This window comes from Loxodonta africana, chromosome 13 (assembly GCF_030014295.1).
Source record: "Loxodonta africana isolate mLoxAfr1 chromosome 13, mLoxAfr1.hap2, whole genome shotgun sequence".
NCBI classification, from domain to species: Eukaryota; Metazoa; Chordata; class Mammalia; order Proboscidea; family Elephantidae; genus Loxodonta; species Loxodonta africana.
This window is the reverse complement of record NC_087354.1, coordinates 36302938-36315990: the sequence shown is the minus strand read 5'-3', so window position 1 is coordinate 36315990 and position 13053 is coordinate 36302938. Positions and strand designations below refer to the sequence as shown.

The 13053-nt window shown below is 41.3% G+C and overlaps 1 protein-coding gene across 10 annotated transcripts in view; it reads right to left on the bottom strand.

The window, feature by feature from the left end:
- Positions 1-3238, bottom strand: part of MTHFS (methenyltetrahydrofolate synthetase) — a 61778-nt gene extending 58540 nt beyond the window's left edge. For 3 of the 10 annotated variants that reach the window (XM_064267208.1, XM_023552968.2, XM_023552970.2), the window contains exon 1: positions 1020-2713. Coding sequence is in view for 4 of the 10 variants with exons in the window: in XM_010593784.3 (XP_010592086.1) it covers positions 3004-3126 (123 nt within the window). In the remaining 6 variants the exon portion in view is untranslated. The other 7 variants (XR_002786746.2, XM_023552971.2, XM_010593784.3 and 4 more) reach the window with 7 other exon arrangements.
- Between the last annotated feature and the right edge of the window lie 9815 nt (positions 3239-13053).

Genomic DNA, 13053 nt, shown 5'->3' with positions numbered 1-13053 from the left:
CTCACTATGGCAAAACACTGTTGTAGTCACAATACATTTCTTTCACCTTTGCTTTTTGTTGATATTTCAGGTCATGATCTATTGGTTGGTCATGAAATCAACAGTGGTTATGAAATAGAATAAAACAGAAAATACAGAAGTTTCTTGCACATAGTGAGAATAAACACTATGTTGCAAAACTTACTTCTTGTATGCATATGTATGTTTGTATGGGATAAAATGTATTTAATACCAATGATAATGGATCTGCTTAATTTTTCTCTCTCCTCCTCTGATACAGCTCTAAATTGTCACTCTCTTGCTATCAGAGTTCTGCCTCTATGTAGGTACTATTCCCAACTAGAGTTTATGAATTCTAATCTGCTAAAGACAAAGAAACCAAACTGAATTCATCTTTATTTTCTCCATTCCCCTCCAAAATCTACCCAACTCCAACAATCCTTGCACCTAGTAACGTAACACCATCTTCCCTACCTCTGAATTGTGGAATCACAGGGGACTCTTTCCCTTCCAGTCTTCTCTGACCTCTATTCAATCACTTGCCAAGTCCTGCTGATTCTCACTGAGAGTTTCCCGTTTACCTGCTTTTTCCTATTTCCTGGTTTGCATCTTGATTACCTCCCACTTGAATTATCACAACAGCCTCTTACTGGTCTCCACATCTTTTTGTCTTTCTCCTCTCCCCAGCCCATCTTCCAAAATACTGCCAATATACTCTTCCTAAAGAATATATTGGAGGCCTGGTGGCACAGAGTTTAAGAGCTAACCAAAAAAGGTGGGCAGTTCAAATCTACCAGGCGCTCCTTGGACATCCTTTGGGGAAGTTCTACTCTGTCCTACAGGGTCGCTATATGTCAAAATGGACTCGAGGGCAATGGGTTAAAGAATGTATCAAAAATATGTACAGCACTGAATACGTTCCTTTACATACCCTTTAACTCTCACAACAGGTCTACATGAGGCTGGTAATATTTCATTTCATAAATAAATCAGAGATTGAGATAGATTAGGAGACTTACCCAAAGCCACACAAAACTAATAAACAGTGAAGTCAGAATAAATCCAAGTCTGGGTAGCTCCCAAAAAACAAATAAAATAATAAAACTCCACCGGCATTGAGTCAATTCCGGCTCCTGGCAAACTCATGTATTAGAGTAGAGCTGCTCCACAGGGTTTTCTTGGTTGTAATCTTTACAGTAGCAGATTGCCAGTGTAGCCATTGTAGTTCCTAAGTCCATGTTAAATGAGTCCTGCACTTGTTTTTCCTCATCTTTCCCATCACATCTTGTCCTGCAAAATTCATCTCTAACTTTTCCCTATAAAAAGTTCTCACATTTCCTCTCCCCCAGGCTATGTTCTCACAGCACTGGTATTTACCTTTATCATACAGGGCTGCTCTGCAATTCTACATACACATCTTTTCTTCTTCTAGATTCTCTGCTCCTTTTAGGGCAACAACCACCACACATCTTTTCAGCCCTATAACCCCAGTATATAACAAAGTATAGATTACAGTAGGTGTTCAAAATACATGAACTAAATTTTAAGCACCTAAAAAGGACACGATTGTGTATTTCTCCATATACACTAAAGCACCCAGAAATACTTTCATCATGACAGCTAAAATAATTCATTCTGAATGAATAAAGTAACATTTGCATAAATTCATTCATGCACACCTACATATATGAAGTAGAGGGAGGGGGTGTATTTGCTGTGTCTCCTTATTCCATGGGAAACTTAAGCTGAGAAACTAATGATAGAGTAACGAGGATAATAAAGTAATTCTTATGATGTATGTAATTTCAACGGTCACCAAGGAAAGGAACTCCCTTGCCATTGTTATCTCTGTCAGAGACAGGATGATGGGGAAGATAGATTCCTAGTCTGATTTCCAACAGAATTACTAATATGTAATTAGGAGACTTGGCCAAGGCCACACAAAACTAGTAAGTAGTGAATTAAATCCAGATCTCAGTAGCTCCAAAGAAAAAAAATTCATGGGATAGTGATTTTTTTTTTTTTTTTTTTTGGTGTTCTAGTGTCCAACAGAAATTAATCTCTCAGACATCTTCAGTAGATGCCTTTACAACAGAATGTGACTTCCATTTTACTGATAAGGAAACTGACATCACACAAACAAAATACACAGCAAGTCAGGCAGCGAAAGGCCTAGAAACAAAACTGACATCTAACCAACAGACAAGGCAATCTTGCTCATGTCCCTAATTTCTCTCTTTTGATACCTACCTTCTCGGGCAGCCTACCTAAGAAAATCAGTCCTTTCTTCTCCTAATGAAAATAACCATTTAATGGTCAACTACTATGTGACAGGAAAATGCTAGGCACTGCAGCTGAGACACAGACAGCCCTACATGTGCTCAGCGAAATGCAGTCAATATCTGTCTTCAGTCCTTTGCAAATCTCTCCATCTTTCTTGGTGTTCACCGCTCTGAAGTGACTGCATCTTTCTGGTCATTTTACTGATATGGCTGCACTCCTAACTCACCTGAAGACTCATTTAAGAAACCTCAGCGCTTAGGCGATCCACCCCTCACCTCCACAGGACCCTCTGCCCTCATCCTGCTCTCCTGTTTGCCTCACCTCAGCACCCTCTATTACTGAACGAAGGACTTCTGAAGCACCACAGGTGCCGTCTGCCCAACCACACCCCCCTCCCAAGGAGATGTCCATCAACCACTAGCACCACCATACTCAGCACCTCCCTCTCTCCCCGCCATTATGAGTCGGAGCGTAGCGACAACTGCGTTGGGCCGAGCCTGAGCCGGAGAAACGGGCGCGCGCCAGGGGTACGTGCGCGAGCAGGGAAGACACGTAGGCGCGAAGGAGGGCGGGACCGTGCGCGAGCCGGGGAAACGTGCGCACGCTGGGAGGGACGTGCGCGCGCTGGAAGCCGGCGCCTGCGCACATCCAAGAGCTTGGTGCCGCCTAGGCGTTCTGCGGGTCGGTCCGCTCTGGTTCCGGCTCCGCGCGGTCTCGCACCTTCTGGGTCAGCAGACGGGACTGGCGTAGCCGCTCTTCGGCGCTCATCGCCTGCAGACGCTGCTTCAGCTCGGCCCGCAAGCTCTGCTTGGCACCTCTCACAGCTGCCGCCGCCGCCGCCATTTCACGCCGAGGTTGGGTCCGGGCCCTCCCCTCAGCGCCCTCGGGCTCAGCCCCCGCCCGTGTCCGCTCCCAGCTGGGTCCGCCGACCTGTGGGAGAGTCTCGGCTCCGCAAGGTGCGCCCACAGCTTTCGGATCGCTGGGCCCGTGGCGCGCCACGCCCCACCACGCCCCCTGCCCCAAGGACTCAACCTTCGTGCGGCCTTAGCGGTCTAATCCCGCCCCTTCCCAAGCAACTAGAAGCGAAAGCAGTGTGTGCTTGGGTGCCCTACTGCTTTATGTGCTAGCTCTGTCACCTCGGACAACACGCTTACCGTCCCTGAGCCTCAGTTTCCTCATCTAGACCATAGAGGTAGTAATACCAGTAGAAGATGTATTATAAAGGCAACAGAGCGTTCACTGATTTCTTTCAATGCCTGTGTCGTGCAGTGCTGAGCCTCTTTGGGGCTTGAAATAAGGGAAAGGCAGGCAGAGAGAACAGAACTAAAGAAACATGATAGGCAGACGGAAGAAGGCAGTTGAAGAATTTAAGAGAATTACTCCCTTTTTCCCCAAGCCCTTTTTTCCAGTTGGTGGGAGGAAGCTTCCCTTACTAGATCAGAACACATCTTCTGTTCACCTCTGAAGAATGGAAGACTCAATAAGTTGCCATGTTCATTATAGGCTCAGAAAAAAAAAAAATAGGCTCAGAGTCCAACAATATTGTCACTATAGAATAACTGGCGTTGTGGTTAAATGCTGTGGCTGCTAACCAAAAGGCCAGCGGTTTGAATCCACCAGGCTCTCTTTGGAAACTCTATGGGGCAGTTCTGCTCTGTCCTATATGGTCGTTGTGAGTCGGAATCCACACGACGGCAACGGGTTTGGGTTTTTTTTTTTTTTTTTTGGTTATTCCTTTAGAAACAAGGGATGAGAAAATGGAGACACCAAGTGTTCCTTTCTCTTGAGCATTTGACCTGGATTGGGAGGAGAGAATATGGTAGCTCAGGGGCTCCTGTATATCAGATTTACCCGTCATACATTGCCACCCAGTTTTTTTTTTTTTTAAGCCAATGAAAAACTGAGTTAATTATTTGATGAATAAAGAAATTATACTTTAAAATAATTTCAAGCTGGAAGTTAATAAGAAAATTTGGCAAGTTTACGTGAAAATTTATCAAGTTATGTTAATAAATAACTGCACTAAAGTGTATGTGGAAAAAAACATTTAAGAATAGCTAGGAAAACACTGAAAAAGAAAAACCACAAGGGGGGACCAGCACTTCCAAATATTGAAACATTTTATAAAAACCCTATGATAAAAACAATGGGGTACTAGCACTTGAATACACAAATAGACCAGTGGAGTACAAAGTCCAGAAATAAAGTTATATGGAAATTTAGTATATGATAAAAAATAGCGTCTCAAATCATCTGGCAAAGAAGTGCTTTTTAATAAATGGTGCTGCAACAAATGGGGAGCCATTTTTTAAAAGATAAAATAGATCTATACCTCGCTCAGTGCACAAGAAAAAACTCCAGATGGATTGGGATCTAAGTGTAAAAAAAAATGAGACTATGCAAGTACTAGAAGAAAACAGGACAATTCCTCGTTGACCTCAATGTAGAGTGTACGAATCAAAATCCAGAGGTATTAAAAGATTGATAAAGTTGACTGTGTACTTTTTTTTATTTTTATGGCATAAATATATACACGAAGTAAAAAGACAACTGACAAACTTGCAACATATACCATAAACAGCTTACCTGTTAATATATAAACAAAACAAAACCCATTGCCGCAGAGTCGATTATGACTTGTAATGATCCTATAGGACAGAGTAGATCTGCCCCATAGGGTTTCCAAGGAGTAGCTTGTGGATTCAAACTGCTTACGTTTTGATTAGCAGCTGAGCTCTTAACCGCTGTGCCATATATACAGAATACTTAAAAATTGAGATACAGGGCTTTAGGAAAAAAAAAAAAAAAAAGGCACCCAAAATGGAAAGAAGTGAATTCTCAGATAGCATGAGCTTTTATATAGAAAATACTAAGAAATCCACAAAAAAAAGTGTGAAACTTAAACTAAAAAATACAAAACATTGTTGGAAGAAATCCTACATAAATGGAAAGACATCCCATGTTTATAAATTGGAAGAAGACTTAATATTGTTAACGTGTGATGGTTAAAGTTTGTGTCAGCTTGGCTGGGCCATGATTCTCAGTGGTTTGAAAGTTATGTAATGATGTAATCATCCTCCATCTGATATGAGCAGCAAATCAGTTGAAAAGGGAGTCTCCTTGGGGGTGTGGCCTACGTCCAATATATACCGATGTTCTAGCAAAGCTTGCCTGCTCTGTATCCTGCACCTGACTCCTCATCCTCTGACCTCTGATTCTTGAGACATGAACCAACAGCCTTCTGCCTGACCTGCAGATCTTGGGATTCTCCAGCTCGGGCAACCACATGAGTCAGTAGAAGCCTCCAACCTGACACCCGACCCACAGATCTGGGACTTGCCAGCCTCCACAACTGCCATCCATTTCCTTGAGGTAAATCTCTCTCTCTCTCTCTTTTATGTATATACATATATGCTTCACTGGTTTTGCTCCCCTAGAGAACTCATCCTTAGACAGATGGCAGTACTCCCCAAATTGATCTCCAACTTGATGCAATCACTATCAAAATTTCAACTGGCTATTCTGCAGAAATTGATAAGCTGAAGCAAAAATTTATGTGGAAATACAGGGAACTTAGAATAGCCAAGTCAGTCTTGAAAAAGAAGAACAAAGTTGGAGAACTCATGTTTCACAATTTCAAAACTTATTTCAAAACCACATTAATCAATACAGGGTACTGGCATAAGATTAGATGCATAGATTCATGAAATAGAACTGAGAATCCAGGAAATCAAGTGTGTCAAGATAATGGGGAAAGAATAGTCTTCAACAAATGGTGCTGGACAACTAGATAGTCACATGCAAAAGATTGAAGTTGGAACTCTACCTCATTGCATATTCAAAATTTAACTCAAAGTAAAGAGTTAAAACTATAAAACTTCTAGAAGAAAACATAAACATAAATCTTTGTAACTCTGAATTATGCAGTGGTTTCTTAGACATGACACCAAAAGCACAAGTAACAAAATTCATAAATTGAACTTTATCAATATGAAAAAGATATGTGCTTCGAAGAACACAATCAAGAAAATGAAAAGACGACCTACAAAATGAGAGAAAATATTTGCAAATCAGATGTTTAATAAGGGACTTGCATCCAGAATATATATATATATATATATATAACTCTTACAACTCAACAATAAAAATAGAAATAATCTAATTTAAAATTGGGTAAAGACTTGCATAAAATATACGGATGTCCAATACACACGTGAGAAGCTCAGCATCGTTAGCCATTAAAAAAAAAAAAACCAGACCCACTGCCATCAAGTTGATTCCGACTCATAGCGACCCTATAGGACAGAGTAGAACTGCCCCATAGAGTTTCCAAGGAGTGCCTGGCAGATTCGAACTGCTGACCTCTTGGTTAGCAGCCGTAGCACTTAACCATTAGGGAAATGCAAATTAAAACCACAGAGGTACCACGTAACGCTCTCTAGAATGTCTATAATCAAAAAAGTGGGAAACATTAAGTGTCAGGATGTGGAGAAATTGGAACCATGTATTGCTGGTGGTTGTAAAATGGTATGGCTGCTGTGGAAAACAGTTTCATAGTTCCTCAAAAAGATAAACTGAGTTACTGTATGACCCAGGCAATTCCATTCCAAGATATATCCAAAAAACTTGAAAATGTGTTCACACAAAAACTTGTACAACTTGTACATGCATATTCACAGTTGAGTTGATTTTGACTCATAGCGGCCCTATAGGACAGATTAGAACTGCCCCATAGGGTTTCCAAGGAGCATTTGGTGGATTCAGACTGCCGACCTTTTGCTTAACAGCCAAGCTCTTTACTGCACCACCAGGGCGCCTAAAGAAAAAAGGGAGTAAAAGATAATACACATGTGTCTGCTCATTTGTTCAAAAAAAAAAAAAAATACAGGAAGCATAAAGTAAGTTGGGATACCTACTAGGAATGATGGGAACAAGGTGGAAAGAATGAGAGAATAGGAATGGGGTAGCAGGAATGAGAGTGACGTCTCTCTGATTATCCCTTTTTATGCAGCTCTGGCTCTTAAAACCTTGGTAATGTTTCACATACGCACATACATAAAATTAACCAAGGTGTAGGGGAAACCAAAATAGAACACAAACAGGAACAAATGAACCTAACTGTATTATAACTGAATAACAGCCATTGCACATGAAAGCTGGACAGTGAATAAGGAAGACCAAAGAACAATTGACACCTTTGAATTATGGTGTTGGCCAAAAATATGGAATATACCATGGAGTGATGGAAGACCAAACAATTCTGTCTTAGAAAAAGTACAGTCAGAATGCTCCTTAGAAGAAAGGATGATGAGACTTCATCTCACATTCTATGGACCTGTTATCAGGAGGGAGCAGTCCATGGAGAAAGACATCATGCTTGATAAAGTAGACAGTGAAAAAGAGGAAGACCCTCAATGATGCAACAGTGGGCTCAAGCATAACAACGATTATGAGGATGGCGCAGGACCGGGCAGTGTTTCATTCTGTTATGCGTAGGGTCATCGTCTTAGGCTGAGTTCTCTAGAGAAGCCAAACCAGTAAAGTGTATAAACATGTATACCAAACCAAAACCAAACCCAGTGCCGTTGAGTCGATTCTGACTCACAGCGACCCTATAGAACAGAGTAGAACTGCCCCATAGAGTTTCCAAGGAGCACCTGGCGGATTCGAACTACTGACCATTTGGTTAGCAGCTGTAGCACTTAACCACTACGCCGCCAGGGTTTCCAAAACATGTAGAGAGAGATTTATATCAAGGAAATGGCTCTCATGATTGTAGAGGCTAAAACATACCAAGTCCATGGGTCAAGATAGAGGCATCTCCTGACTCACGTAGCCTTGGGGGCTGGTGAACCCAAGATCATCAGGTCATGGAGAAGGGCTCTTGCTCACAGGCTGTGAAGATCAATGAATCTCAAGATCGGCAGGCAAGACCGCAGGTAGGTTGCTAGCTCAAGTCCCAAGAACCGGAGGTCAGACAAACAGGAGCCAGCTGCAAAATCCCGAGCAAGCAAAAGCTGATGAGCCTTGCCAGAATGTCCACTTATATTTGATACAGGCCACACGCCCAAGGAAACTCCCTTTCAACTGACTGGCTACTCACAGCAGATCTCATCATAGAGGTGATCACAGCCTCATACAACTGCCAAACCACTGAGAATGATGGCCCAGCCAAAATGAAACACAACCTTAACCATCACAGTCACTGAGTTGGAACTGACTCGAAGGCACCTAACAGCAATAACTGGGTGGGGGAGAAAAGAACTAACGAGTAACATTGGAAAATCATACTTTGACTATATCTCATAAGGCTAAAAAAAAAAAAAGAACTTTATACAGATAATTAGCAAATTTGTTTTTAATAGAAGTATAGATTAGCAATTGTGAAACTGTATATATTAGAATTGAACAAATAAGTATATTGTGGATAATGAGAGCCAGGTTTCTCTCTTTTGGAGAAACAAGTTACAAATAAGGAAAGGGGAATAAATTAAAAAAAAAAAAAACCATTGCTGTTGAGTCGATTCCGAATTATAGCGATCCTATAGGACAGAGTAGAACTGCCGCGTAGAATTTCCAAGGAGCACCTGGCAGATTCTAACTGCTGACCTTTGGTTAGCAGCCGTAGCTCTTAACCACTACACAGTCAGGGTTTGCATATTTAATATACGTATATTTAATATAAATATAGACCATCAATTGCTCATATGCAAGTTCTGGTTGAAATTGAAAATTAAAACAAGTCCACGAGAGCCAAAGTATGAACTTGACTATAAAAAAAAAAAACTATATCTCACCTCAATTTAGAGAACATCTCAAGAATGAATTTGATGCATTGAACACCAATGACCAAAGACCAGATAAGTCGTGAGATGACATCAAAGACATCATACATGAAGAAAGGAAGAGGTCATTAAAAAGATAGGAAAGAAAGAAAAAAGCAAAATGGGTCAGAAGAAACTCTGAAACTTGTTCTTGAACTTCAAGTAGCTAAAGCAAAAGGAAGAAATGATGAAGTAAAAGAGCTGAACAGAAGATTTCAAAGGGCGGCTCGAGAAGACAAAGTAAAGTGTGATGACACGTGCAAAAACCTGGAGATAGAAAACCAAAACGGAAATATGCTCAGCCATTTCTCAAGCTGAAAGACCTGAAGAAAAAATTCAACGCTTGAATTGCAATATTCAAAGATTCCATGGGTGAAATATTAAATGATGCAGGAAGCAACAAAAGAAGATGGAAGGAATACACAAAGTCACTATACCAAAAAGAATTAGTTGATGTTCAACCATTTCAGGAGGTAGCATATGATCAGGAACTGATGGTACCGAAGGAAGAGGTCCAAGCTACACTGAAAGCATTGGCGAAAACAAGCCTCCAGGAATTGATGTAATACCAGTTGAGGTGTTTCAACAGACGAGTGCAGCACTGCAAGTTCTCACTCGTCTATGCCAAGAAATTGGGAAGATAGCTACCTGGCCAACCCACTGGAAGAGATCCATATTTATGCCTATTTCCAAGAAAGGTGATCCAACCGAATGTGGAAATTATCAAACAATATCATTAATATCACACGCAAGTAAAATTTTGCTGAAGATCATTCAAAAGCTGCTGCAGCAGTTTATTTTACAGGGAACTTCCAGAAATTCAAGCCAGGCTCAGAATAGGACACAGAACCAGGGATATCATAGCTGATGTCAGATGGATGCTGGCTGAAAGCAGAGAATACCAGAAAGATGTTTACCTGTGTTTTATTGACTATGCAAAAAGGCATTCGACTTTGTGGATCATAACAAATTATGGATAGCATTAAGGAGAGTGGGAATTCCAGAACACTTAGTTGTGCTTATGAGGAACCTGTACACAGATCAAGAGGCAGTCATTCGAACAGAACAAGGAGATACTGAGGTGTTTAAAGTCAGGAAAGGCTTATGTCAGAGTTGTATCCTTTCACCATACCTACTCAGTCTGTATGCTGAGCAAATAATCCAAGAAGCTGGACACTATGAAGAATGGGACATCAGGATTAGAAGAAGAGTCTAACAACCTGCGTTATGCAGATGACAAAACCTTGCTTGCTAAAAGTGAAAAGGACTTGAAGGACTTACTGATGAAGATCAAAGACTACAGCCTTCAATATGGATTACACTTGAACATAAAACGAAAGTCCTCACAACTGGACCAATAAGCAACATCATCATAAATGGAGAAAAGATTGAAATTGTCAAGGATTTCATTTTGCTTGGATCCCCAATCAACACCCATGGAAGCAGCAGTCAAGCAATCAAAAGACGCATTGCATTGGACAAATATGCTGCAACAGACCTCTTTAAAGTGTTGAAAAGCAAAGATGTCACCTTGAAGAATAAGGTTCACCTGACCGAAGCCATAGTGTTTTCAGTTGCCTCATATGCATGTGAAAGCTGGAGGGTGAATAAGGAAGACTGAAGAAGAATAGACGCCTTTGAATTGTGGTGTTGGCGAAGGACATTGAATATACCATGGATTGCCAAAAGAATGAACAAATCTATCCTGAAAGAAGTACAACCAGAATGCTCCTTAGAAGCAAGGATGGCGAGACTATGTCTCACATACTTTGGGCATGTTATCAGGAGGGATCAATTCCTGGAGAAGGATATCATGCTTGGTAAAGTAGAGGATCAGCGGCAAAGAGGAATACCCTCAACAAGATGGATTATTAACACAGTGGTTGCAACGATGGGGTCAAGCATAGCAATGATTGTGGTGGCTCAGGACCCAGCAGTGTTTAGTTCTGTTGTACACTGAGTCTTCTTGAGTTGGAACTGACTCGACAGCACCTAACAACAACAGCAGCACAATAGATTGACACATAACAACTGCTAATTTGCAGGGAGAAATAGAACTATCATGCAAACCACAATATAGCCAGCCTGCACAGAGCATTCTATCTGTTTAGACAGATCAGGAGGTTGCCTGGTAACACCCATTTCCTCCCCACCACCACCCCCATCCTGTGGAAATGACTTTTCAGCTGAAATCTAAAGGTTGAATAAGCATTAACTGGGTGAGAGGGTAAATGAGAGCAGGGAGGTAGGGAAGAGTGGAGAGTTTCCCAGTAAGAAACAACAGTCAAAGGCCCTAAAAGTAGCAGGATATTTTAGAGGAATTGAAAGATGACCAGAATGGCTAATCAGTACAGAGCCAGGAGAAAGAAGCATAATGATGTGAGACTAAAGAAATAGAATCCAGATGATAATGGGTTGTTTTTGTTTGTCTGTTTTGTTTTATTAAACTTGTGTTTTGGAATAATTCTAAATTTACATAAAAATTGCAAGATAGTACAATTGGTTCCATATACCCCTCACCCAATTCCCCCTAATGTTAACGTCTTACATTACCATAGCCTACTTGTTAAAACTAAGAAACCAACACTGGTATATTACTGTTAACTAAACTTCAGACTTTGAGTTTCCCTATATTTCCACTGATGTCCTTCCTCTGTTCTAGGATCTGTTCAAGGATAACACATTGCATTTAGTTGTCATGTCTCCTTAGTCTCCTCTATTCTGTGACAGTTTCTCAGTCTTTTCTTGTTTTCCATGACTTTGGCAGCCTTGGTGGTGCAGTGGTTAAGAGCTTGGCTGCTAACAAAAAGATCAGCAGTTCGAATCCACCAGCCGCTCCTTGGCAACCCTATGAGGCAGTTCTACTCTGTCCTATAGGGTCGCTATGAGTCGGAATTGACTTCACAGCAATGGATTTGGTTTGGGTTTTTGTGAGGCATTTTGTAGACTGTCCCTCAGTTTGCATTTGTCTGATGTTTTCCTGGGGTTATGAGTTTTGGGGAAGAATACCAAGGGGTGAAGTGCCCTTCTCATCACGTGATATCAGGGGTGTATGCTATCAACTTGATTTACCACTATTGCTGTTAACTGTAATCAGCTGTCCAAAGTAGTGTTTACAGGTTTCTCCACTATGAGGTTACTTTTTTTCTCTTTTCTATACTTTATTCTTTGGAAGTAAGTCACCAAGCCAAGCCCACGCTCAAGTAGTGAGGGGAGGTTACACAGGGTATTGTAGAAGAATTTGAGTTTTTCTCCTAAGAGTAATGAAACACCACTGAATGGTTTTAAACAGAGGGGTGACATGAGATTTATATATTTTTTTCAATTGTACTTTAAGTGAAGGTTTACAAATCAGGTCGGTCTCTCATACAAAAACTTATATACACCTTGCTATGTACGCCTAGCTGCATTCCCCCTATGAGACAGCACACTCCTCCTCTCCACCCTGTATTTCCTGTGTCCATTCAACCAGCTCCTATCCCCCTCTGCCTTCTTATCTCACCTCCAGACAGGAACTGCCCACATAGCCTCATGTGTCTACTTGAGCCAAGAAGCTCACTCCTCACCAGTATCATTTTCTGTCTTCTAGTCCAGTCCAATCCCTGTCTGAAGAGTTGGCTTCAGGAATGGTTCCAGTCTTGGGCTAACAGAAGGTCTGAGGACCATGACTTCTGAGGTCCCTCCAGTCTCAGTGAGACCATTAAGTCTGGTCTTTTTACAAGAATTTGAGGCCTGCATCCCACTGTACTCCTGTTCCATCAGGGGTTCTCTTCAGATTTACATTTTAAGATTGATATGTGGACCATACTGAATATACTGGAGGAGGCCAGAAATGGATGTGAGTACACCAGTAAGAAGGCTCTAGCTGTGGTCCAGGCAGGAAGTAGTGGTAGCTTGGACTAGAATAGGAATTAAGGAGGAGAAAAGTGGGTGGACAAAGAGATAT